Genomic DNA, 26,072 nt, shown 5'->3' on the forward strand with positions numbered 1-26,072 from the left:
TGCAGGGAGAGACAGGGAGGGACAGCAGGGTTCAGTGCAGGGAGAGACAGGGAGGGACAGCAGGGTTCAGTGCAGGGAGAGACAGGGAGGGACAGCAGTGCAGGGAGAGACAAGGAGGGACAGCAGGGTTCAGTGCAGGGAGAGACAGGGAGGGACAGCAGGGTTCAGTGCAGGGAGAGACAGGGAGGGACAGCAGGGTTCAGTGCAGGGAGAGACAGGGAGGGACAGCAGGGTTCAGTGCAGGGAGAGACAGGAGGGACAGCAGGGTTCAGTGCAGGGAGAGACAGGGAGGGACAGCAGGGTTCAGTGCAGGGAGAGAGGGCTGGAATCGATAGCTGGTGGGTATCATCACATTTTTGTTAGCGCTGAAAGACAGGGCCGCTAGCAAGGCTGTTGAAAGCTAGACTGGGAGTGCTGGGACAAGTTTGTCTCTAACTATACTATAAGTGGCACAAGCTGCTCTGTGTTAGAAACTCTGAACTGCAGTTTCCAGGTTTGGATTGAGCCTTAACCGATTCTGCAGATCATTCTTCCCTGTGAATATGAAACCACGGTGTGTGTGGGTGAGTGGGTTTTGTTTATCGTTTGAATAAATGAACATGGCTTGCTTTGTGATTTACCTGCCGCAGGACACACCACTGTAAACAAGACGTTGAATCCCAATGGGTTTTTATCCTGCACAAACAGGAAATCTTTTTAAATAAAGTTACAAAAATGACAGTAAAGTGTATTTTTCGGTCTGAAATATAGTTTCTTAACACAGAAGGATACATGGGGAGATGGTGACTGTGTCCATTGTACAGTCTTTTTATAATATATATATATATATATATATATATATATATATATATATATATATATATATATATATATATATATATATAGTGTGGGAGTGTTAAGAGTGAATCTAGATCTGCAATGTAAAGCATATCCAAACGAACCATGCTTCTACAGTTGTGAAGACAATGATGATGATGATGATGATGCAGTAAGCTAACATTTTGATTAAAGCTCCCGGGGAAGGAGGGAATGCAAGACAACCACTCCCACAGTCTCACACCAGTAAGGTCTTGCATTGTTACCATAGCTCCCAGTCTCTCATTGGCCTCGTCCAGGCTCAGAGGCCAGGTCCCTCACACTGCCGAGCTGGACAGCTGCACCCAGCCCTCCTCGATGTAGGCAGCTGTCACGTGCCAGTAGACGAGGCCCATCAGCTTGGTCCAGGCTATCTGGACGTCCGGGGTGAAGCAGTCCGAGTAATCCTCCCCCAGCACCTCCAGCAGCACCCCACTGAGAATCTGGAGCAGGACACAGACGGGTCAGCCAGGTCTTTTAATCTAACAGACACCATTCATTCTGTAGCAAACAACCCTTTATTTCTGGATCTTGTACAGTCAGTTTTTGTGTGTGATTAGTAGAAATCTGCCAGGAAGTTACCAACAGTCTGTCTCAGACAACCTAATACAATCAGCCAGTGGCCTCTACATCCCTCCCTGCGGCTGGCGCCTAGGAACAGGAGAACGAGAAGCTTCACGAGAGGAGGAGATTCGGTCCATCGGTACCTAGCAGCTGCTTGATCCCAAAACTATCACTTCTTAAAGGAGTTCAGTAATTCACTAGCTAGGTAACCCTTGTAATCCATTCAACACCCTCCCCACTCTTTGTGTAAAAGAGTGCCTTGTTCTCTCTGTCCTGAGCCTCTTTTTAATTCCCTGCTGTGTGCCCTCTGGTCCTGCTTTCTGTGGTGCTCTTACAGGGTGACCTTTCTAATCTGATACTTACTTTAAAGTACATGGGCTCCACCTTGTGCTTGAGGGCGTGTGCCTTGCCCACCAGCCCCAGGATGGAGGAGACCTTGTCGGGGTCGGAGATGTTCTCCACCACGCTGTTGATGGCGTTCATGACACGACCGGCGTGTTTCCGCAGCTGTGCGCTGCGCTCCATCTCTTCGGGATCCTCCATGTGCACGAACTGGCTGAAGTACTGCTTGGCTGAGGGGAAGTTCACAAAGAACCTGCAGGGCAAGCACACAGCACCATGAACCAGGGCACTGCAGGAATACTACGGGAAGATCACAAAGAACCTGCAGGGCAAGCACACAGCACCATGAACCAGGGCACTGCAGGAATACTACGGGAAGATCACAAAGAACCTGCAGGGCAAGCACACAGCACCATGAACCAGGGCACTGCAGGGATACTACGGGAAGATCACAAAGAACCTGCAGTGCAAGCACACAGCACCATGAACCAGGGCACTGCAGGGATACTACGGGAAGATCACAAAGAACCTGCAGGGCAAGCACACAGCACCCTGAACCAGGGCACTGCAGGGATACTACGGGAAGATCACAAAGAACCTGCAGGGCAAGCACACAGCACCCTGAACCAGGGCACTGCAGGAATCTGTGCTCTGTGCTCTCTTCACAGTGTATTAGCAGAGCAGACTCTGTGCTCTCTTCACAGTGTATTAGCAGAGCAGACTTTGTGCTCTCTTCACAGTGTATTAGCAGAGCAGACTCTGTGCTCTCTTCACAGTGTATTAGCAGAGCAGACTCTGTGCTCTCGTTTAGGGTACAGTGTATTAGCTTGCTGGCTGGTCCATGTTTCCAGTGACTCTCCTGTTTCTGTAAACACTCCACATTGGCTTCACTTCCACTTTCTCTTGTGTGAGCTTCCCTGGCACCAATTGAGAAGTTTGGCTGCCGTTCATTAAACACAGTGTCTTAAAATAACAAACCTCCTGAAATACAGCACGCTCTCGGTGTCTTGCAAACTGCGTGTCATTAAAAAAAAAAAACACTTTTAAACTTGAATAGGTCTTTAACGTCACCCTAAAACTATTCAGACTGTCCTTCCCATCTCAGAGAAGGAGCAGAAACACCAAACATGCTGTAAATGAGAAGAGGCTGATGAAGAGCCCAATGGGATTTGAATTGCATTGGGTAGAACAGAATTGTTCTTAATATTCCAGTAGTGTTTTTGATAGTTCAGCATCACCTGCTAAACTCTCCCACACATTTCTACCTCCTCTCTGCTGTGAGCGTTGCCCTGCTCCTCTGGTCCTCCACTCCGCTGTGAGCGTTGCCCTGCTCCTCTGGTCCTCCTCTCCGCTGTGAGCGTTGCCCTGCTCCTCTGGTCCTCCTCTCCGCTGTGAGCGTTGCCCTGCTCCTCTGGTCCTCCTCTCCGCTGTGAGCGTTGCCCTGCTCCTCTGGTCCTCCTCTCCGCTGTGAGCGTTGCCCTGCTCCTCTGGTCCTCCTCTCCGCTGTGAGCGTTGCCCTGCTCCTCTGGTCCTCCTCTCCGCTGTGAGCGTTGCCCTGCTCCTCTGGTCCTCCTCTCCGCTGTGAGCGTTACCCTCCTCCTCTGGTCCTCCTCTCTGCTGTGAGCGTTGCCCTGCTCCTCTGGTCCTCCTCTCTGCTGTGAGCGTTGCCCTCCTCCTCTGGTCCTCGTCTCTGAAGGAGTGACTTGGTGTAACTCGGGTTATCTATGTGGGGCGGGTGCTCTCAAGTGAAACAGCCGAGAGAAATGCTGGGCTGCACTCATACTGACACCAATTAATACCATCAGCAATACCCAGGTGGGCTTCAGAGAGCAGCCAGCTTTTAAAGGATCCGAGGCAACGGCTGACTTAACTAGGAACAACAAGAAGAAAAAATGTCTTCCGAGAGAGTTCTCCACCCGGTGGACTTCCTGTCTCCCCGTAATCCCCCTTGAAATCAGACACACTCTTCTAATGCTCTGTGTTTTACGTGCACGGAGGATAGCACCACACCTTACAAAGGAACTGGAAGCCAGAACAAGCACTGTTACTGTATGACTGGAGGTGCCCTGACCAGCCAGTGTACCCCAGAGCACTGCTTCCTGGGACTTAAGAACACTGCCCTACAACACAGGAAGTGCTCTGGAACCAATTTAATTATGGAGATGAATTATAAAAGAAACTGCATGTCATCATTAATATTGAAAAAAAAAACAAGCAAGGAAAAACAACAAAATAATCTTTCACAAAGGAAAAGGGGGCCCCCGGTGATCATGTAAGACGTGGATTTGAAACTCCTTTAATAACCTCTGCCAGGCTCTGCAGTGTGCCTGTTTTAAGTTTAAGGAGAGAAACTGCAGTCTTGTCCACTAAGCATCTGGTAATTGTTAGTATCTCCTGCCACAGAACTATGTGCTTCACCAGGGACAGAGTTTGCACTGGCGCCTGCTCAAAGCTCGGCTCCTCTGTTTCCCCTGCTCGTGGTTCTCAAGCAGAGTGTTTTTAAAACAAATACTTCTCATTGTGACTGACCTCCTAGGGAGAGGAACAAAGACAGTAGTGGGCTGGGGATCAAGCTGGAAGTGTCACACTGACATGGGGCACTTTCCACTGAGGAAAATGCATGAGACGGTAAAGCACTGGAAAACATGGTCAATGGTAAAGCTGAATCCACAGTACGTGGCAAACTAGAAAATGAATGTGCAACCGGGCGTGGGTTTCCTATGAGAACAATTCCAATGATGCACAACGAAATCCCTCATTAGCATCCAGTATCCTGGCTTACCTACTGATCAATACATGGCAATCAGGGACAATGAACCAGAAAGGCAAGCCATGAAATCAGCACTGTCAATTGCATTTCACAGCCAGCTTATTCTTAGTATTCTTTGCAGAGCAAGAACGAAGGCATTCAGTTAGTCCTGACACAGCAAAGTGTAGCTTCTGTACAACTTGGTGTTAACAAGGAGCACTGTAGTAGCGGCTAAAGGACCTTGCACACTCCAACATTGCAACAACTCTTAGTAACATATAGTAAAGTGTAAGCATGGGAAATCACAGGGAACAAAGGGAAGCATTGTTAAAACCACGGCTAAGCGTGGAATAGCACCGTACATGTGCAGCATAATCATGGGAACAGGATTAGTAACTGCTTTTATAAGGGAACTAAGAGATCAGAGGGTCAAGGGTTTGCTGTGCCCCCTCCAAGCGGTAACACCCTTCCAGCCTCTTCACATTAACACAGCACCGCTGGGACTGCTGAAATCCAATCCAAGCTTGGGATTAGTTACAAAGAAATCAACTTTCCATCGGCAGCATTTCAATGTGAATCCCTGTGAGTTCTGGGTTCTTCTTTAACCCCTGACAGTCTAGGGCTGCTCTGGGACGCAGCAGCTGCCTGTCTTTCATCACGTACAGGAGATGCTAAAGCAACACTCCTGGTGTCCTCTCTGCAGCACCATGGTGCTAATGGGTTGTACGTTCAGTTTGAGCTGTGCCTTGTACCAAAAGAGAAGCTTTCACAGGATCATGCAAGCTGAAACACACGGCATACTCCATTAATGCAACACGCGCTGCCTGTGTGCCTTTAACTTAGCAATTCTATGGGTTTGTGCTCCTCTCTGTAAAGGACGCTATAATACATGTGGACACTTCGCAATGCATTCAATGTTAGACATAATACCAGATTCTAGATCATAATATCAAATCAGCTTCGAGCAGGCGCCAGTGCAAACACTGTCCCTGGTGAAGTACGTAGTTCTATTTTACAAACTTAAACAAAAATGCCTTTACATACAAACTTAGAAATTCACATCTTCTGTACATAAAGGGCCCGATCCATCTAACCAGCTGCATCATTTTGATTGGGCTCGGTTGGATTAACGGAATGGACCCCAGTACAGTGTCTCCTAGTTGCAGCTGCATTAAGGAGAAAACAGCACACCAGGAGGGCATCCTCATGCAACGGATTCCATTTGCTTTCTTGGCAGCTATCTTGCAAAGTGAAGGCTTTGACCAGTGTGGCAGAGAGCTGCTGATCTGCAGGCCGATGCTTGTGTGCGGTTCTGGTTCCCAGCTCCAGATCCTGGTGGCAGGGATCCGGTTAGGGTTTTGTTTCAGACCTGAACGCACAGTGCTCCCTCTGTATTTGAACCCTTTTAAGTAGTTTGAATGCTACTCTGAGGAAGGGGGGAAGCTATGAGGGATTGAAGACATTTCCAACCCTTTCAGATGCCAAGCAAGCTGAGATGCCTGGTGTGCAATCTGCAAAGTGAACCCTCTTTGTCCAGAGCAGATTCCATTTCAACACACAAAATAATAACGCTAACAGATCTAACGAGCAGCACTGTCATGAAGCGAGACCCAGAAAGCAGAGAGCGAGCGAGAGCGAGAGAGAGAGAGAGAGAGAGAGAGAGAGAGAGAGAGAGAGAGAGAGAGAGAGAGAGAGAGAGAGAGCGGAACAGTTTCTCAAATACAATGTAAGATTGAACAGTTTAAATGGTGTGTGTTGGGTGCCTGCACATGTACAGAGTCCAAAGTCCAGTCGTAAAACAGTTTTAGGACTTGGTGTATATCTAGAGCACACTGTAAATAATACACTTTCCAAGCGTGATTAACATGCTCTATCAGGCCTCAGAGAACCCAGCAAACGCTCACTGTTTAAGGGGCTACGCTTAACCACACATCTGGATGCAGATACTCCCAGTCAGACAGAATGGACAAGCCACACCGTGGGAAAACACTGTATCCCACAGTGAACCCCTAGTGTGCATGTAATCTGTCAGCTTGAGACCCCCTTTCACAAGAAGCAGAGCCGGACGAGTGATGCATCTCGCAGAAAAATAATTTCAAAGATGTCAAACTGTATACTTTGTAATTAATGTATTTAAAACCTGTTCAGGTTACTGTATGAATGAATGTTCTGTATGTATGCATGCATGTGTGTGTCTATGTTCTATGTGTATATAATATATCTATATATATATATATAGCTCTGTATATAGCAGGTGTTTTGAATGAAAGGGTAAATGACATTCCCACTACCTGACGAGTACTGAGACTCCCACATCCTCACGCTGACGGTACACCTTGCTCCAGGTGTGCTGGATCATCACTCTCTCTGCCTCTGTGAGCTGATCCACTCTTTCTCGTCTTTCCATTTCGCCTTCTCCCTGGACCTTCTCCATCCAGAAGCCCTCTCCCCAAGAAAGAGGCCCGACGAAAAGAAATCAAGCGCCCCGGGATCTTTGGTCTTGTCTTTTCTTTTTTGTTTCGATCCGTTCTCCTGCACTTACTACTAGATGACTCCTAACTCTCTCCCTCTATCTCTCTCCCTTCTCTCTCGCTCGCTCTCTCTCTCTCCCTCTATCTCTCTCCCCTCTCTCGCGCTCTCTCTCTCTCGCTCTCCCCCCTCTCTCTCTCGCTCTCTCGCTCTCTATTGCTCTCAACAGCAGATCCTTCCCTGCCTCCCTCTGTAACTTCCCCAGCTCTGACTGTCGCTGGAGTGTGGAGGACAGCCCCCCCCCCCCTCCCCCACCTCTCACGAGCAGGGATGTATACACTCACTTTCTCTCTTGTTATTCTCTTTAGTGTCTCAGGAGGGCTGGGATGATGTGATTCCCGAGGGAGAGAGACAGAGAAGGAGACAATCAGCAGGAATGTGACAAACCTTGTTACATGTTTAGGAACATATAGTATACTGTTTCCTCTCCAAATGAAGAAATAATAAACACATAGTATTCATTAATCACTAATAGTTTGTTGACAAGAGGTTAAAATTACCTTTTTCATATTATAAAATAAAGTTATATACCAGGAAATATCTGTCTATAGTAATACCCCAGCCTCACCAGAATGCCCTGTATCTGTCTATCTTACAACAATACCCCAGCCTCACCAGAATGCCCTGTATCTGTCTATCTTACAACAGTACCCCAGCCTCACCAGAATGCCCTGTATCTGTCTATCTTACAACAGTGCCCCAGCCTCACCAGAATGCCCTGTATCTGTCTATCTTACAACAGTACCCCAGCCTCACCAGAATGCCCTGTATCTGTCTATCTTACAACAGTACCCCAGCCTCACCAGAATGCCCTGTATCTGTCTATCTTACAACAGTGCCCCAGCCTCACCAGAATGCCCTGTATCTGTCTATCTTACAACAGTGCCCCAGCCTCACCAGAATGCCCTGTATCTGTCTATCTTACAACAGTACCCCAGCCTCACCAGAATGCCCTGTATCTGTCTATCTTACAACAATACCCCAGCCTCACCAGAATGCCCTGTATCTGTCTATCTTACAACAATACCCCAGCCTCACCAGAATGCCCTGTATCTGTCTATCTTACAACAGTGCCCCAGCCTCACCAGAATGCCCTGTATCTGTCTATCTTTAAACCTCCTACCACAAATCTCCTGTCCGTCAGTTGTTTTTTGCTGTCATTTAGTTACGGACGGTACATTTTATAAGATTGCTGTACGTTACCGCACTCGTTTCAAATGTGCTTTATTTTCTGTTCAGAGCGCTGGGTGCATTTTTTAACGGTCTCCTTCTGCCCCCGTGTGGCTGATTTGCGGAACTCCTCTATATTACCGACTTTCCAGTTTTGCCAGATTTTCCGAGAAGTTGAGTTACACGTCACCATGGAACCTGTACTGGTGAGAAGACGTGTACTGTGACCTCAGCAGTTCCTGCGTATCAGCTGACCGTGTACAAGAAGCAAGGAACGTGTAGCTCAGATGCAAAACAATAATGGTAAGCTGTCTTTTTACACAATTAGACCTCATACAGTACATCAATGTGCAGGTCATATTTTAATGCATTATTATCTAATTTCGATTTAAACTGCGCTTTTTTTCCCCCACCGTTGCGTTTTCAATCTGCGTAGGCCTACTTGTTGCAAAGTAGTGGTATGCAGTAAATCGCGTTTTAAACCGTGAGGGACTACATAATAATAATAATAATAATAATAATAATAATAATAATAATAATAATAATAAATGGATGGTTGCAAAAATATTAAACAAAAATGATAAATAAATAAACCTGTTTGCGCTCTTCTATTCGTTCAATTTTGGGTACCAGTTTCCTAAGAGGTATATATTTTTTATTATTATACATAACTGGTTTTGTATCGAGCCGTTCGTTTTACATTCTGGTGCAGACGGTTGCTACGTCACGTGTACAGCTATTCAGCAGAGAGTGCGCGAGTCTTCCGACGTGTTGCATTCACGTTTCAAGTGCAAGGGGGCAATGCCTGTTTATATAGGGTTATTTAATATATTAATTACGTTGTTTGAATAACACAATAGGTAAAAAAAAAAAAAAAAATCACTAAACTGGCCCGTCGTGTTTTGTTTTCCTCCAATCCTCAAAATGAACAGCTGCTTCTCGGCTGTACCTCACGGCTGTGGCTGAGAGTCGGGGCGTGTGGGGGAGGATCGCCCCTTGCCATTGTGGAGATGCTATCTTTCTTCAGTGATGCTTTCTTGAGCAGCAAACACCCGCCACAGATCATTTAAAAATATAACAATGACACTTGCTGCAGTTCACGTCTTATCAAGTGCTTTTGTTTTTCTCTTTGGCATTTTATGTTTCAAGGTCTGTGAAGTTACTTGGAAACCCTGTGAAGCCTCTTAAAAGTGTACCATGGTAAATGTGCAGTTTAGCATTCTTTATTATGTTTTTTAGCGTGCTTTACCATACCTCCCTGGGCTTTACAATGGCAACCTTGCCTATGCTTTACCATGCTTCACTGTGCTTTACTACAATTCACTAAGGTATGGTGAACTTTCATAAGAGTAAAGTCATGCATGATGTTTTACTTTTACATGTGTATGTTGACTGGGCCAGTAGTGTCCACTCCTAGCCAGCAGAACTCTCTTCTCTTGTGATTTCCCTGGCTGGACTAGACCCTGGTTGTCTTAGCCCCACGGTCGTGCCCTCTCCCCTCTGCAGGTTTCCCTCTCGCAGGCCCCTCCTCCAACCCACGGAAGAGGCAGGTGCGTTTTTCGGCCCGCCACGACATCATGCTGCTGCGGGAGGTGATCGCTCAGAACCCCTTTTCCTCCAAGGAGCCGGGCCGCGTCTGGGCCAAGGTGGGCGAGCTGATCACCGCCGCGCTGCAGGACGAGAGCTTCGAGGTGGACGCCAGGCGGTGCCGTGAGAGAACTGCGCTGCTCCTCGACTACTACAAGAAGCAGGACTTCCCCAGCCTGCGGAGGTGAGAAGGAGCCCAGCCTGTCTCATAAACAACAGTGCACTGCCCACTGTCCAATGCTGATTTACTTTCAATTTTTCAATCAAGCCTGTGCCTCTGTCTCGCGGCAGGTTCGGGACGGAACGGCTGTACGCCCAGAAGGAGGATCTCCTTCATGAAGTGCTTGAACTGGAGGCGGAGAAGGGGCTGCTGGGCTCGGCGGAGGGAAAGTACCAGGACGAGATGCCGGCTGAGCTGAGGAAGAGAGCGCTGGAGGAGCTGGCTCACCAGGAGAGCGAGAAGCCAGAGCAGCCACTGCCAGGGCTTGGGCAGGCACACACAGGTACACAGCAGCTCCGTACAGCACGCTGGGGCCGGAGCACACACAGGTACAGAGCAGCTCCGTACAGCACGCTGGGGCCGGCACACACAGGTACACAGCAGCTCCGTACAGCACGCTGGGGCCGGAGCACACACAGGTACAGAGCAGCTCCGTTCAGCACGCTGGGGCCGGAGCACACACAGGTACACAGCAGCTCCGTACAGCACGCTGGGGCCGGAGCACACACAGGTACAGAGCAGCTCCGTACAGCACGCTGGGGCCGGAGCACACACAGGTACACAGCAGCTCCGTACAGCACGCTGGGGCCGGAGCACACACAGGTACAGAGCAGCTCCGTTCAGCACGCTGGGGCCGGAGCACACACAGGTACAGAGCAGCTCCGTACAGCACGCTGGGGCCGAAGCACACACTGGTACAGAGCAGCTTCGTTCAGCACGCTGGGGCCGGAGCACACACAGGTACAGAGCAGCTACGTACAGCACGCTGGGGCCGAAGCACACACTGGTACAGAGCAGCTTCGTTCAGCACGCTGGGGCTGGAGCACACACAGGTACAGAGCAGCTCCGTACAGCACGCTGGGGCCGGAGCACACACAGGTAAAGAGCAGCGCCGTACAGCACGCTGGGGCCGGAGCACACACAGGTACAGAGCAGCTCTGTACAGCACGCTGTGTAAGCTGGTTTCTGAGTCCTGTGTGTGAGCTGGTTTTGAGCCCTGAATGTGAGCTGGTTTCTGACACCTGTGTGCTGTGTCTCATCAGGTCCAGCCGCCCCTGAGGTGGAGGAGCAGGAGCAGGAGCAGGAGCAGGAGGAGCTTCCCGACATCCCAGCTCCGATGGCGAAGCGCGCTTGCCAGTGCTGCTGCCAGACCTACTCGGAGATCCTGACCTTCCTGGAGAAGCGCTCTGACGCGGAGCAGCGTCTGCGCGAGGAGGAGATGGCCCTGCGTAGGGAGGAGCTGGAGATCCAGAGAGGGAAGATCACGCTGGAGCGGGAGAGGCTGGAGGCAGAGCGCAGGGAGCGGGAGAGGAGGTTCCAGCTGGAGAGTCAGGAGAGACAGGTCATACTGGACCTGCTCAAGGACAGGGTTGTGAAGTACTGAGCAACAGGGCTACGGGAGAGACAACAGTGCTTCCCACTGGAGTCCAGCTGTCCAGGCCCTCTCCCGATCCAGGAGCTTAGATCACCGTACCTTAGACCCAGGCCTGAGCTCTAGCCACTAGGCTTTCTCTAATAGGGTTGGAAGCCAGAGAGGTGACTCAGCCTGTGCTGAAATGAAAGTGAAATAGGTTAGTTTGCATTTGGAAGTTAAAGCTGTTCCTCAGGGAAAGCCCAGAAATCAGAGCCAGCCTGGTTCACGAGACACATGGTAAGACAGTGGCTAAGCTGGGTTTGGTAGTCCTCAGTTCTACCCACAGGCCCTGTATACTGGCAAGTGCTAATTCCAGTGTGTTTGGCATACATGTAAACATCTGGAGGAAGCCAGATTACCAAGATTATTCTTTTGGTGGGCTAAAAAACAAAATGATTTGTACATGAAAAATTAACAGTGGCTTGATTTTAAGCTGTAGAAGTTTAAAAAAACATAAAAACTGGAAACTGGTACTGAAAAACAGATTCCTGTATGTTTCATTTAGCCAAACAATAAATATTGCATGCCGATAATCTGACATTGCAATTTTAGTTTTTTCACTATGTTTAATATTGTAGACCACCTTGATGTATTTGAAAACAAATGTACAATGTGAAATATGGAAGTAAAATATGCATTTTATAAATGTCAACAGTACTGTTTTTATTGGATATACATGCTGGTATTCTGAAGGGAGTTGCCTGTTTAAAGAACAGTACACACATTAAGAGCTACTAAAGGGGACCGCTTCGCCCAGGCGCTAATAAAGAACTGAGTTAACCAGCGATGTGTTAGAAATAGTCATTTTGTAGTAGTAACAATATTACCAAAGGATTCGGATTTTAAGACTCATAAAAGCCTGTGTTGGAACTAAGGGCCTTCAGTAAATAAAATCATTACGTATGCATTTTTTTATAACACGGCGGAAATAATGACTCTTGCACTTTGTGGAGCGGCTTACCATTGGCTGATCGCCGAATCAGCCCGCCTCCGAGTTACCCCATTCGGAACTCCTATTGGGCAGCCAATGGGCGCTTCTGATCGAGGGTGACCGCATTGCAGACAGACAGACAGACTGCAGTTGCGGGGTGTTAGTGTGCTCGATAGTTTGCAATTTCTGTTTATATATTTTCGTTTTACTCAAAACTATCCCTGCTTTTGGCAATTCTTTAACGAGCCGTTTGTTCAATCAGGGAGTTCAGTTTAAGTTTAGTTGAAGCGCTTGGCGGGGTTCATGTAAACAAAAGTAGGTTGATGGTGGACAGTCACTTCCAAAACCCCTCCACCTGTCTGTAAACCTCGCGTCATTATTACCGATCGCTGTGTATGTATAAATCTACATTACGCAGTACACTGTTTTTCTTTTCTATAGACAATTAACATTTTGTATACGTAATTATTTCAGCTTTTCTGTTTGAATTGCCTAATTATAACCGCGGCTGAAATCGTATTGTTACGAAAAACCCGTTTTCTTTTTGTTCATATGTAAAAGGGTGTTGTAGTTTAACAGGGTTAACAAATAATAGCAACGCCTTTTCTAAGACGACTGTCCCTCGGCCGCTGCAGACAGTAAGTTTGCCAGACAGTACGAATGAATTGCTTTGTTTGTTAGCTTTGTTTCTTCTGTTGATGTAGTTCGCAGTCTTGTGGGCAGGGAGTGTGATCTGTTAGGTGTATGTGCAAGTATAGTTGTATATAAAGAAGTGTATGTTATCTATCTTTTATCTGCTTTGTTTTGCTGTTTAAGAAAATGTCCAAGAGGCGGCTGTTAGTTCCTTATAAATCTGTTTTCTTTAACTCCCGAGCTCAGAGAGGTTCTTATGAGTACTCGAGAATGAATGTGGGCAAAAGTGGATATCGGGTCTTTTCGGCCAATTCGACTGCAGCGTGCACAGAACTGAGCAAGAGGATAACGGAGTGAGTATTATTAGAATTGTTGTTATTTATCTGACAGTGTGACATTATGTGCATTCACGCTTTAATATTTAATTACACAGAAGTCTGTATGTGTGCAGTTATTCTTTGTGCACGACACTGTTCTTTACCTGTTCTGTATTATGTCGCTGCACACTCTTCGGTAAACCAGCTTGGATTCAGCTTTCTTATTAGGGAGCCCTGCTGTATTGTAAACCCACTTCTGTCGTTTGGTACTGTAGCTCCAGCCAAGGGAGAAACCACATCGGGGTGGACATTTTAAAATGTATAATATGGTATAGAGAGAGAGAACTGTGGAGGCTGTGTGGTCCAGTGGTTAAAGAAAAGGGCTTGTAATCAGGAGGTCCCGGGTTCAAATCCCAGCTCACTCAATGTGTGACCCTGAGCAAGTCACTTAACCTCCTTGTGCTCCTCTTTCTGGTGAGACGTTGTTGTAAGTGACTCTAGCTGATGCATGGTTCAAAATTGGATGCAGGTTTCTCCAATTGTAATTGGGATTTGTAACCCAACCTTGCTACAGCAGGGACTGGCTCCCAGTTCAGATTGGCTGCAGGGACTGGCTCCCAGTTCAGATTGGCTGCAGGGACTGGCTCCCAGTTCAGCTCCACAGCACTGCTTTTGAGAACTGAAACCACCAGCAGACAAGGTACTCCACCGTGCTTTTGTTACAGTAACAGAGCAAGACTGGCCAGGCAGCAGCTACACTTTCTAATAATCTTATTAGAGGTAAAGATTTAAAAAAGAACAGCAGGGCATATTTTCAAAGCATTTACTAGAAGAAGCATGTATTCTAATGATACAGGAGTGAGAAGCACACAACTTTTAGAGAGCTTCAAAAGCAGTTCCTTAAAGACTGGAGCAAGCACTGTGAACGTGCAGCGCAGTGTGTGTTACTAGGCTGTTTGCACAGGGATACATAGTCACAGGTTGAACAGCTGGGTTGTTCTGTGGTTGTTATTCAGAAAAATAACATGTTTTTCTGTTGGAAGCTGTCTGACTCGAACCTTTCCCATTGCTCCTCAACAAAGGAGCTTGGTAAAAAAAACAAAAAAAAACAGGTTTCTCTGCAAAACCAATCTGTGTCAATACATTTCAGTCTAAAGTCCTGCCCATTCGTGTGTGTGTGTGTGTGTGTGCAGTGAGGTCAGCCCATTTGTGTGTGTGTGTGTGTGTGTGTGCGCAGTGAGGTCAGCCCATTCGTGTGTGTGTGTGTGTGTGTGTGCAGTGAGGTCAGCCCATTGTGTGTGTGTGTGTGTGTGTGTGTGTGTGTGTGTGTGTGCAGTGAGGTCTGCCCATTGTGTGTGTGTGTGTGTGTGTGCAGTGAGGTCAGCCCATTGTGTGTGTGTGTGTGTGTGCAGTGAGGTCAGCCCATGTGTGTGTGTGTGTGTGTGTGTGTGTGTGTGTGTGTGCAGTGAGGTCAGCCCATTTGTGTGTGTGTGTGTGCAGTGAGGTCAGCCCATTCGTGTGTGTGTGTGTGTGTGCAGTGAGGTCAGCCCATTTGTGTGTGTGTGTGTGTGTGCAGTGAGGTCAGCCCATTCGTGTGTGTGTGTGTGTGTGTGCAGTGAGGTCAGCCCATTCGTGTGTGTGTGTGTGTGTGTGTGTGTGCGCAGTGAGGTCAGCCCATTTGTGTGTGTGTGTGTGTGTGTGTGTGTGTGCAGTGAGTGTGTCAGCATGTGTTTGTGTGTGTGTGTGTGTGTGTGTGTGTGCAGTGATGTGTGTGTGTGCGTGTGTGTGTGTGTGCAGTGTGTGTGTGTGTGTGTGTGTGTGCAGTGAGGTCAGCCCATTCGTGTGTGTGTGTGTGTGTGTGTGTGTGCGCAGTGAGGTCAGCCCATTTGTGTGTGTGTGTGTGTGTGTGTGTGTGTGTGCAGTGAGGTCAGCCCATTCGTGTGTGTGTGTGCGCAGTGAGGTCAGCCCATTCGTGTGTGTGTGTGTGTGTGCAGTGAGGTCAGCCCATTCGTGTGTTGTTGTTTACCACACAGAGGAGTCAGATTATCCCAAATAAAACCTCAAATAATGTTGTTTTAAGATTTATATTTGTGAATTACCTTCCTTAAAACATTTTTGCAAGTGCCACATGGCAGTAGCTCTTTTTTTTCGTATGCTCTCCATTAATTCAGGGATAATGCAGGCCTATAAAGAAGTGTGCTGCTCTGCTCGTTTGAACAGCAAATCTCTTCAACTGAAATCGATAAATATTATGAGATGGTTTCACCGTAAGGGTGAAAGTTTGCCAACAGTGCCAGTTGCAACAGAATGACATCCAGCATAACATTTCTCCAGCTGCTGAAGAGCACAGCGAATTACAAGCCTGCCCCGTTTCCACAGACCTGCCATGGTGTTCAGGAGAGTGCTGTCTGTGCTGACACCCAATATCTCTGCTGCCAGGCTGTCGCTCTTTATACAGTGTTTCTATATTTAGGCTGAACTAAAAGGCTTATTGGTTGGTGTACAGTACACTAGGTCCTGTACTGGGACTGACTGGAGCTGACCTAGTTTCAACAGACATCTGTGGATCGGAACTGTGCAAAAGGGACCAAGGTGTACGTGTTTACAAACAAGTCCAGGCGCTGTGGTGGCTGCACAAGCCGCTTTGGAACTCCCTTCTGACCTCTGCGCCTGCTTTGTGTGAATGGAGACGCAGTGAATCCATGCACACAGACGCAATCCTTGCACCACCCCAAAGCTTGTGTAATGCATTGTTTTTTGTGACCACCTGCTGCTGCTGTTTTTTTTGTAGACGTCTTGGTGTTGAACTGGGGAAGGCAGTGGTCTACCAGGAACCCAACAGAGGTAAGCAATACTGTCCCGTCAGCTGTTCTGACACATTGAAATAAGTACATGCAGAAATATGACATACATTAATATTCCATTTTTTTTTTTAGAAACCCGAGTGGAAATCAACGAGTCTGTGCGTGGACAGGACATTTTCATCATCCAGACGATTCCCAGGTAAGCAGGCGGAGTGAGAGGGTGCACAGTGCCTTGCTAGGGTTGTTGCTTCACCTTCGTGGTACTGATGCCTTTTCTTCGGAGCTGGTTTGGCTCAGGCTCACCACCTCTGAGCAGCGTTGGGGTTTCAGTGGTTCCCAACCCTGCTCCTCAAGCAACTCGGTCCAGGTGTTTTGCACTTTGCTAGCGGCAGTCTGAAAGACAATGTCATGTAAACCCAATTTGCATGTGCACTGCCCTGTGTGAATTCCAGCAGTTTTCTGAAAATTGGCTTGCATGCAAACATTGTATTGACTCATTGAACCCTGCATACAACTGAATGCAGAACGCTGCCTGCTGAGTGAGTGAGATGGTGGAGGGACTGGCTTCCAGGTCTCTCTTCTCAACTGCTTGTCCCTACTACAGAGACTTCAGTATCTCGCAGGCTTCAGCAGGTAGCCGTGGCCTCAATAATCTGTCTCTCCTACATCCATTCTCAGCAAACCGTCTGCGTGCTGCACACAGTGGAAGATAGCAGTGCAAGCTAATAGAAATATTTATAGTTTGCATTCTGGAACCCAGAACCTTGCACCTCTGTTGTGCTCCGGTTTCCCGCGAGCATGTTAAAAACACCCCCGATGCAGACACTCCCTTCCCTCTGAGCCGTGCCCAGCAGTTGTTTTTTTCCACTCCTAAACCCATGGATTGAAGAGAATGACCTTTGTACTTGGATATTTTCTATGTAGTAAATTCCCAGGCGATCACAACTTGCTCCCGATATGCAGAATGACAGTATTAAGGAGATTCATGTCTTGAAGTGACAGAAGGATGGATTAACACAGTCCATTGTGTGATGGGTGCAGAATCCCTGTGCATTTCAAAGCTGCTATTTCAGGCTATATCTGTATTGACTTCTGACCGAAGTTTCTTTTTAAATACTGACTTGAGCACTGATTGGAAAATGCACCAGTAATCTGAGCTGCTCCCTGCAACACATGCTGGTGGTTGGTCTTGAAGACTTTCAGACTTATTATTTTTAGAACATGCGGTATGTACTATGATTATTAACTTTACTGTGTAATGAAAACACATTTCTGTGGAATGTAGGTTAGTTTCTATGCTGGGAGTATTGACACCAGAACTATGCTACTCGTACGTACTAATTAGGGGTGAGATGAATTCCAACATACAAGAACTTAGCAAACTGAACACATCCGCTAAATGCTTTCTGTTGTAGAAAATGTAATTATCAGGGGCTGTACAGTGCAGTACATTTTAAGCTGCCGACTGTTTCGTTGATCGGTGTTGAGATGCATTTTCTTTTTGTATTTAGATTCATAGTAGTTCCATTGATAGAGGAAACTGATTTTGAAGCTTCCACGGTTCACCGTGTTTGTCTGTTTGTGTCTTCAGGGATGTTAACACGGCTATAATGGAGCTGTTGGTCATGGCATATGCCCTCAAGACTTCCTGTGCAAAGAACATTATTGGAGTCATCCCCTACTTTCCCTACAGTAAGCAGTGCAAAATGAGGAAAAGGGGATCCATTGTGTGCAAACTGCTGGCGTCAATGTTAGCCAAAGCAGGTAAGAGATGGAGTTTGAGTTCCGCTCCAGTGCAGTAAGAAAGAAAATGCTACTATTGATCCTGAGTCATAACATTACAATACAGATCTGTGTAATTTTGTCCAGTTACAACCCATCAGCAGTTTTGTTGTTCACTTGCAATGAACTTTGAGGTCTCCTTGTTGTACAAACATCTTTCTGACAAAATCTTTGCATTTGTTTTTTCAAGTTTTTCCACATGAATTTGGTTCACAGTTGCTCAGCTTTTTGCTTGAGTTTGTGAACTTGACACTCGTAATAAATGCACCACCAAGGACATAACTGTTACTGGCATAATAACATGTTTGCTTATTTAAAAATGATTTAGAGGTGATCCAACTGAAGCCCCCCCTCTCCCCCAGGCTGAGGTGTCAGTAGATTAAGGGATTGAAATAAGACTCCTATTGCACAGCAGTTTCCCCTATTCAAGTTTTTAAAATGAGCCAGAATAGCCGCAGTGTATAGGTATCAAGCTCAGGTGTGTCTTATGAAACTCATAGTAAAACCTGGAATGGATTAAACTGCTGTGCAGTGGGAGTCTTATTTCCATCCCTGTTGGGTTCATAAAGCATTGGGGTGCCTGCAGATGCTCAGAAGGGTGCGTGCAGCATTGCAGTTCGAGTGCAGCCTCAATCACAAGGTCACACAGTACACGGGTGCCGAAGACGGACGTCTCTGCTTTAACCCCCAGGCTTGCCCTGCCTGCTTCCTGACAGAGGCTCTGTCTTTTTGTGTTGGTTTAGGGTTAACGCACATCATCACAATGGACCTCCATCAGAAGGAGATCCAGGGCTTCTTCAGTTTCCCTGTGGACAACCTGAGAGCATCGCCGTTCCTGCTGCAGTACATTCAGGAAGAGGCAAGTGTGATGCCAGCCCCTGCCAGCTAGTAATGAATGCAGTGCAGTGGTCAGAGAAGGACGTGGTGCTTGTAGAAGCGCTCTCTGTCCTCCGTCCCTCCTCCTCCCTCCTCCCTGAATGCTGTGGCTGTGGTGGAGGCATAAATACGTCGCACTTTGATTTTTACACCTATCCAGAGAACTGCTCACCCAGCTGTGATGAAACTTGATCAGGACATTCATTAGCACAAGTTATTGAGGGTATCAGAATGTAGGGATTGGTGGAGGAACCTGTCAGTCAGTATGGGTCACTCTGCAGTGGATGCAGGTCCTGATGATCGCTTTCATTTTGTATTTACTACTGTGGTGGGGGATTTGTGTGTTAAACATCCTTTTTGTTTTTTTTTAAAGTATATCTGTATATCTTTTTATATAAATACCATTTAATGTGTTACTGAACAAATCTTTAGCAGTCCTTGGACATTAGAGTATTCATATCTTATTTAACATATTTCATTTTCTTCTCCCTGTAGGTTCCAGATTATCGGAATGCAATTATCGTAGCTAAGTCCCCGTCCGCCGCTAAAAGGTAAGCCCATCGAGAGCAGCCGGTAACGTTGAATGTTTAAAGCTAACAGTGCTGCTTCAACACATTTTGCTCTCCACCAAGCCCTGTTAATGCAGTGTGTGTGTGTCTCTCTTTCGTTCTCTCTCTCACAGGGCTCAGTCGTATGCAGAGAGGCTGAGGCTGGGGTTAGCTGTGATGCACGGGGAGGCTCAGTGCTCTGAGTCTGACATGGCTGACGGGAGACACTCTCCTCCCTCTGTCAAAAACACAACGGGGCACCCTGGTCTTGAGCTGCCATGTAAGAACTCTCCTTCTCTTCAGCCGTTCGAGACCATTTCCTAGGCTGAGTTTTAAACAGGGCTCCCGAGTGGCACATCCGGTAAAGGCGCTCTGCTTGGAGTGCAGGATGTGCTCTATAGCCAGGAGGTCGCCGGTTCGAGTCCAGGCTATTCCACTGCCAACCATGGACGGGAGTTTCTAGGGGGCGGCACACAATTGGCTGGGCACCGCCCGGTGGGGTGGAGAGCTGAGTTTGGCCAGGGTGTCCTCAGCTCACCACGCACCAGTAACCCTGGTAGACTGGCTGGGCACCTGTGGGCCTGCCTGTAAGCTGCCCAGAGCTGCGTGGTCCTCTGACACTGTAGCTCTGAGGTGACTGCATGGCGGGCCTGTGCAGTGAAAAGAAAGGGCTGTTTTTGATTGGGTGCCAAGCTCCTCCTCCAGGGTGTGGCGCTTCAGAGTTTCTCCACCACCAATCAGTCATGCTGTCATTACTGCCAGAATGCATCGTCTCCTTCTGCTTACTTTCAAAAGCAAGCAATAATGGTGTAAGCAAGCAATTTTTTTAAAAGCAGAAATGTTGCTGTGTTCAGTATTCAGGCTGGGTGCCGTTAGGGGATCACTTACCCTAGAATGAATGAATGAATGAGTGAATGAATTTTTTTTTGATCCAGGCTAAGTTATTAGAACAGGGGCTTTGCTCAGGCACTGTTCACCTAAGCCAGAAACCTTTTATAGTGCAACATAGGGCAGCTCTAGAAGCAACTTGCCCTACAGAGGGGAACAGTGGCTTGAAAACAGCACTTGTAACTTCAGCAGCAGCCAGAACAAAGTGTTACACACTGTGTCAGGTGTGTGTGGCAGACTACTTGTTAAAACATTAAAATAACTGGTTAAATATTAACTACGTTCATAAAACAGACAAAGACAATTCTGTTAGGTATGCTGTCAACTGGTAACTTTATTTTAGCCCAGTCAGTCTAGTTAGCCCAGGTTTGAGACATTGGGTTTAAAATGTTGGACTGGGTCAAGTGTTTTGTTGGTAGCACCATGAAATGTGCTGTGTGTGTGTTCTGTATAGAGCACATGTTTTATTGCAATCGTTTTTTATCCTGTGCTTGCCACCCCCAATGCACACTCACTATTTGCAGCCCTGATATTTTGCCATTTCAGTCAAGGAAATGCAACTCCTCTGTCCAAGATCATTGAAGTACAGCATTGTCTGCACAGCACTATGATGCTTTAATAAACAGGCCAGATGTGGATGTCTTCCCAAACAGAGCAGAGTTTGAACCTTTGTTTCTGTTTTAAACCTGGTTTGGCTTCTTCGATATTCAGCAGTTAGCAGAAGTCAGTGGGAGGATGCTGCTGACTCGGAGGTCATTGATAAACTTTTAAATGTTCCTGCCTTCCAGTCTGTTTCAAAGCCGCTGTAGTGCACTGATAGTGTCAGGATTATTGCCCACGTTGTCACTCAGGCAACACGGTAATAACGGTCTGTGATGTGGTACAGAACAGAAAAGCCGGAGCCCTTGCTGTGTTTTTTTGTTTGTTTTTAAATCGTTCTTCCTGCAGTGATTTAGAGGACAGATCTCAAACCCCAGTGCACTAGAGTGGCCATTATGAAAAGAATTTTGAAACAGACTTTAAAATTGTAATTATAAAAAGTTGCCAGAATGTTAACAAGAAAAATGACATGCATGTTATTTAGATAGTTGTAGTAGCACGTGGGGATGTGCAATGCTATATTTTTTTGAAACCCTCTTACTTACTCTTTAAACTCTGCTCTGTCCTTTAACCAGTGCTCTTTAACCAGTGCTCAATGCTCATGTGCATCTCTAGTCTGGAAGTTCCTTATCACTGGTGCTACTCCACCTCCCCTCTGCCAGATGCAGTCTGCAAGAAATAAACAAAAAAAACAAACAGGGAGCTATTTGATATTGTAGATGGGTGAGTCAGGGCTGCTTTCAAGCCTGGTAATCATTCGTGTGTGTCTCTGTGTGTGTGTGTATGTGTGTATATGTGTGTGTTCATGCTCATTTGTTAATGTGCAATTTATTTGTTGCAGTAGGGAAGCACCGTGCCCCGTTTCCTGGGATAGAGCTCCCGAGTACGACAGTAATTCAGTTACTCTCTTCATCTCAGTAATAATAACACTGCAGATGGCTCTTTTAACATGTGCATGTAGGTTTTGAAGTGATAAGGGCTTTTAATCTCAAGTTGCCAAAAACATCCTCTGTGTTGTCTGTCCCAAATACTGCAGAATACTTTTACTGGACCATCAAATTAAACGTCCAGTTCGCTAAACACCAGGCGACGTTTCTTGTATCCCCCCCACCTAGGGCGAAATTCCGCCAGGAAAAGATTTAATTTTCATTGCATTTTTTTATTCCTACCTTTGATGGAAGGTCAGTGATTCAGGGGCATGGAGACTGAACTACCTTTTGCAAGGCTTTCCATGGCAGGCAATGTCCAGAGTAAGGCTGAAGCATGCTGGCAGAGAGAGGGTGGGAGGTTTGTGCTCTAAACCCACCCCTCCACTCCCTGCATGGCTAAACTGTGAAACCCACCCCTCCACTCCCTGCATGGCTAAACTGTGAAACCCACCCCTCCACTCCCTGCATGGCTAAACTGTGAAACCCACCCCTCCACTCCCTGCATGGCTAAACTGTGAAACCCACCCCTCCACTCCCTGCATGGCTAAACTGTGAAACCCACCCCTCCACTCCCTGCATGGCTAAACTGTGAAACCCACCCCTCCACTCCCTGCATGGCTAAACTGTGAAACCCACCCCTCCACTCCCTGCATGGCTAAACTGTGAAACCCACCCCTCCACTCCTTGCATGGCTAAACTGTGAACTCCAGACTGCAGTTCCATCAATCTGTTACTTTCAATGAGCATTAAAATCCACTCCACACACAAACGCACACACACACATACACACACAGAGAGAGAGAGAGAGGCTGGCTTGTGATTCAAAGCTCTCCGTAAATGGCTTGTGCTGTAGATGTTTGCAGAATGGTTTTAAGTCTGTTTTGTTTTTAAGTGGTACTGTGGTTTATCGAAGAAGATTACATTTCTTATTTTTGTTGTTTCTTAACAGGAATATCTTACTAATTTAAAAAATCCTTCCCTTTAACATCCTTACGGGTTTTTATTTTTTTTTGCTCTTTTTCTTTTGCAGCTGGTTCGAACTCTTACAAACATGTAGGGGACACAGGCTTATTATCAAGTAACTGGATGCCAGCAAGGCACATGTTAGAGTTCTTCCCTGGTGCTGTTTTTATAGGAACATCGTGAGTCTTGAGAAAACCACATGGCGCTCATTAAATTATAGTACGCCTACACGAGTACAGGAGGGAATTTAAAGACAACTTGAAAACGATCTGAAGCAGCTCTGAATTGCAAGGGCTCAGGGTTCTCAGTTTGGGTGCCTACCATCTGCTGTCTACAAACAGGAATGGGCACCTTCTTTTAAACCAGCTCCTCAGTCTTGTGACTACGATACTTATAAATATCTCTATATCATCTGTCAGGACCATGCAGAAATGACGAGTGCTTCTGATGTTTAGATGTTATTTTTTGACTGAAGGAATCCAGAGTGCCCTGTGGTCTTTACAGCACGATTACTTGCTGTCACTGCCCCCTGTGGAATTGCTTCAGGTTGGAATTTGTGCGATCCGTGAATAACTGTCTTTGGATAATACAGTTTCTACTTACTTCTGAGCAACACCTTGTTATCGTGTGAAGGCTTTCTTAGCCACTGCCAATTCAGAAACAGAACAACAACAAAAAAAACTGCAGCATGTTTGAGAGGGACTTTTATTTTGGAGAAAAGTTTCATTCTGCTCCGTGGCAGGACGGTTTTCTCAGAAGACTGCAAGTGGTGGAGCAGGGAAATGACTTTTTGGTACTAAGATGATTAACCCTTTCATGCATGAAATATTGAAAACGTTATAAACAGATTTAATTGAAAATGAGGTGGGAGGGGTTGCATCCTTATATGTGGTCATCATGCATTTTCATTTTCCATATGAGGTTGCCATGCATGAAACGGTCAATGACCCCAGGATGTAGGAATACAAATCCGAAAGCAATCATGTGATGGGCTTCGATGAGAAGTGATGCAGTAAAAAGCCACAGCGTTCACAAACACTTTAGCGCTAATCTCTTCATAATCTCTCCCCCCCCCCCCCCCCCCCCCTCAAATGTTGTGTAACTCGATCAAGTCATTGTATATCATTTCTTTTTGCACTGATCCTGAAAGCAGGATTGCCAGCCTCTCTCTTGGGTATTGTCGCAGGCAGCCCTCTGCACGTTCACTGAAACATGTTCTGCAGGTGAGTGCAGGGAACAAACTAGCTTGCTGGTGACTGATTGATTGACTGTGGGAGCACAGCAAGTTTGTTCCCTGTTCCTTCTGGAGGAGATGCTTGCACTTGTATTAGATGACTGATTTCAACAGTAGAGAAACCTGGCTCCTGTCCTGTGTATTTCCCATTTCAGTCTCCGGTTTGCAAAGAACACTTGCTGGTTGGTCATCCTCAGCAATTTCTATTGATTAGATGAGTTGAATTCATTTATATTGGGTCTGTAGTGATATTCAAAGGGAGTGTTGGCAGCCCTGCTCAATCGGAATGCGTGGGGGTGTGTTGGATTGGGGGGATTGTGTGAAAAATCTTTTTTTTGTTTTTTTTAAATAAAAACTTCATATCCTAAAATTCTTAAAAATAAAAAAAAGCAAGCTGAAGTTTGATTGAAATTAAAATAAAAAATGTTTGCAGAATAAAAAAAAAAAAAGCGTCAAATATGCCATGTTGTTATCTGCCCTGACTGTTCCCAATTTGACCCACTATTTTTTGAAGTTTTTAAGTTTTAAGTTTCTAGAAGTTGTATTATTTCTGTAAGTGTTGATGGACTTGTCTCTGCCTTGCAGGGATGATGGCCAAGGAGAAACCACCCATTACCGTAGTTGGAGATGTGGGAGGAAGGATTGCCATTATAGTGGTAAGACATGAATATACACAGTACAGCACTGTCCTGGGATTTACTTGTACTGTACCATAGAATGTCTTGTAATGGTCTGATCAGTGTTGGATTTAAAATACTATTGACCCATTTAGATAATCACGATAATATCCTTTGTGTTCAGTGTTTTGAACTCTGACATCCTGAGGACCTAGCTGATGCAGCGGGCTAATTCACTAGCCTGCGTCTTTTTCAAAAAACATTTTGCACTCCGACAACAGCAGAGATGCTTGAAAAGCCCTCTTTGTGTGTCATGCAAAATCAGTCATTTGTGTTTCCACTACACGCGTGCACATGCACACACACGTGCTAAATGCACCACTCAAGCTCCTGGTTTCTCCTTTCTTCTCCAGGATGACATCGTGGATGATGTGGAGGATTTCGTAGCCGCGGCGGAGATCCTGAAGGAAAGGGGCGCGTATAAGATCTATGTCATGGCTACTCACGGACTGCTGTCTGGCGATGCGCCTCGTCTCATCGAGGAATCTGCTATCAATGAGGTGAGCCTTGTAGCCTCCACTATGAAAACAGTATTGATCTCCTGTGAAACGTTCATGCAGAAACTCCTTGTTTAGCAGAGGTGATGTACTTTCTGCACGTTGGGTGCATTTCAATCTGCGAGCGCAGAAGGGCTGAATGGCTGCCTCTACTTCATCAATGTCCTTATGAAGCATGTCTGGATCATTTAAGCATGGCTTTCGTCTCTAACCCTCCTCTGGTCTGTCTGCAGGTGGTGGTCACGAACACCGTGCCCCATGAGGTGCAGAAGCTGCAGTGTCCGAAGATCAAGACGGTCGACGTCAGCATGATCCTGGCAGAGGCGATTAGGAGGATCCACAATGGCGAGTCGATGGCATACCTGTTCCGCAACATCACTGTGGATGACTAGAGCCGAGCAGAGCCAGGGCACCCTTGGTACTCCCGCTCCTGTGTGAAACAGCAGGCTTAACCCTTTGGAACATGAGAGCAAGCGTCAAGCAAATGTCAGTGCAAGAGCATATTTTAAGTCCATTTATCCTGATTTGGTTACCCACATGCCAAAGTGAACCATAACTTGTGAATTAAAATCATTGAATACCAATGTGCTTCAGCCCTCAGCCCCTCAGTGTGCTAAACTCCACAACGTGTGAGTTGCCAGTATGTTTACAGCTGCTGCAAAAATGTATAAGATGCACAGTTCTGTTTTGTGAGTGTGTATCCTATCAAGCTGTTAATAAAAAAACAAATTTGCAAAGTACTGTGCAAAGATTTTTCAATAAAGATAAAGAAAAGCAATGGAATGCGTTTTGTGTATTTTCTTAACTGTTTTGAAGAAGTCTAATAAACAGATTCCTCTTTGTGTATTTTAAATCTTGCTGAAGAAATTGGTAAGTTCTGTTGTAGAATGCCTGAATTTAATAAAGCTACACAAACACATTGTTTGAAGATGATCCTGCATGCTTGTCAGTGTACATGTCAAG

General features: G+C 46.4%; 3 protein-coding genes across 7 annotated transcripts; 2 read left to right on the forward strand and 1 right to left on the reverse strand.

The window, feature by feature from the left end:
- Positions 1 to 149: 149 nt before the first annotated feature.
- On the reverse strand, positions 150 to 7,138 carry cygb2 (cytoglobin 2). The gene is made up of 3 exons (XM_041219948.1): positions 6,802 to 7,138; positions 1,783 to 2,014; positions 150 to 1,298 (listed from the first exon to the last, which is right to left on the reverse strand). The coding sequence occupies exons 1-3, from the start codon at positions 6,942 to 6,944 to the stop codon at positions 1,134 to 1,136; spliced, it is 540 nt and encodes a 179-aa protein (XP_041075882.1). The 5' UTR covers positions 6,945 to 7,138; the 3' UTR covers positions 150 to 1,133.
- Positions 7,139 to 7,602: 464 nt separating this feature from the next.
- si:dkey-45d16.4 (eukaryotic translation initiation factor 5B) lies at positions 7,603 to 12,076 on the forward strand. The gene is made up of 4 exons (XM_041219947.1): positions 7,603 to 8,512; positions 9,716 to 9,980; positions 10,088 to 10,299; positions 11,060 to 12,076. Exons 1-4 carry the CDS (start codon positions 8,497 to 8,499, stop codon positions 11,398 to 11,400), a joined length of 834 nt encoding a protein of 277 aa, XP_041075881.1. The 5' UTR covers positions 7,603 to 8,496; the 3' UTR covers positions 11,401 to 12,076.
- A 382-nt stretch (positions 12,077 to 12,458) lies between these two features.
- On the forward strand, positions 12,459 to 25,881 carry LOC121295389 (phosphoribosyl pyrophosphate synthase-associated protein 1-like). Of its 5 annotated transcripts, none has more exons than XM_041219943.1 (12): positions 12,459 to 12,999; positions 13,236 to 13,347; positions 16,103 to 16,155; positions 16,248 to 16,314; positions 17,707 to 17,879; positions 18,641 to 18,756; positions 19,269 to 19,324; positions 19,456 to 19,601; positions 21,651 to 21,692; positions 24,521 to 24,591; positions 24,966 to 25,112; positions 25,343 to 25,881. In XM_041219943.1, exons 2-12 carry the CDS (start codon positions 13,265 to 13,267, stop codon positions 25,499 to 25,501), a joined length of 1,113 nt encoding a protein of 370 aa, XP_041075877.1. In that variant the 5' UTR covers positions 12,459 to 12,999; positions 13,236 to 13,264; the 3' UTR covers positions 25,502 to 25,881. The 5 variants fall into 5 exon arrangements, with proteins under 5 accessions (XP_041075877.1, XP_041075878.1, XP_041075880.1 ...); XM_041219944.1 differs by having other exon boundaries at positions 13,241 to 13,347; XM_041219946.1 differs by having other exon boundaries at positions 12,459 to 12,676.
- The last annotated feature ends 191 nt before the right edge of the window (positions 25,882 to 26,072 follow it).

The sequence above is a fragment of the Polyodon spathula genome, chromosome 20, assembly GCF_017654505.1.
Source record: "Polyodon spathula isolate WHYD16114869_AA chromosome 20, ASM1765450v1, whole genome shotgun sequence".
Classification (NCBI taxonomy): Eukaryota; Metazoa; Chordata; class Actinopteri; order Acipenseriformes; family Polyodontidae; genus Polyodon; species Polyodon spathula.

Excerpts from the sequence above, each read along its gene's own strand:
- cygb2 (XM_041219948.1), bottom strand. The coding sequence starts at position 6,944 with ATGGAGAAGGTCCAGGGAGAAGGCGAAATGGAAAGACGAGAAAGAGTG. Across the intron at positions 2,015-6,801 it reads GGAGTCTCAGTACTCGTCAG|GTTCTTTGTGAACTTCCCCT; the intron begins GTAGTGGGAATG and ends CTTGCCCTGCAG. Across the intron at positions 1,299-1,782 it reads TGGAGCCCATGTACTTTAAA|ATTCTCAGTGGGGTGCTGCT; the intron begins GTAAGTATCAGA and ends GTCCTGCTCCAG.
- si:dkey-45d16.4 (XM_041219947.1), top strand. Across the intron at positions 9,981-10,087 it reads GACTTCCCCAGCCTGCGGAG|GTTCGGGACGGAACGGCTGT; the intron begins GTGAGAAGGAGC and ends GTCTCGCGGCAG. Across the intron at positions 10,300-11,059 it reads GCTTGGGCAGGCACACACAG|GTCCAGCCGCCCCTGAGGTG; the intron begins GTACACAGCAGC and ends GTGTCTCATCAG.
- LOC121295389 (XM_041219941.1), top strand. The coding sequence starts at position 13,181 with ATGTCCAAGAGGCGGCTGTTAGTTCCTTATAAATCTGTTTTCTTTAAC. Across the intron at positions 16,315-17,706 it reads ATCATCCAGACGATTCCCAG|GGATGTTAACACGGCTATAA; the intron begins GTAAGCAGGCGG and ends TTGTGTCTTCAG. Across the intron at positions 17,880-18,640 it reads GTCAATGTTAGCCAAAGCAG|GGTTAACGCACATCATCACA; the intron begins GTAAGAGATGGA and ends GTGTTGGTTTAG.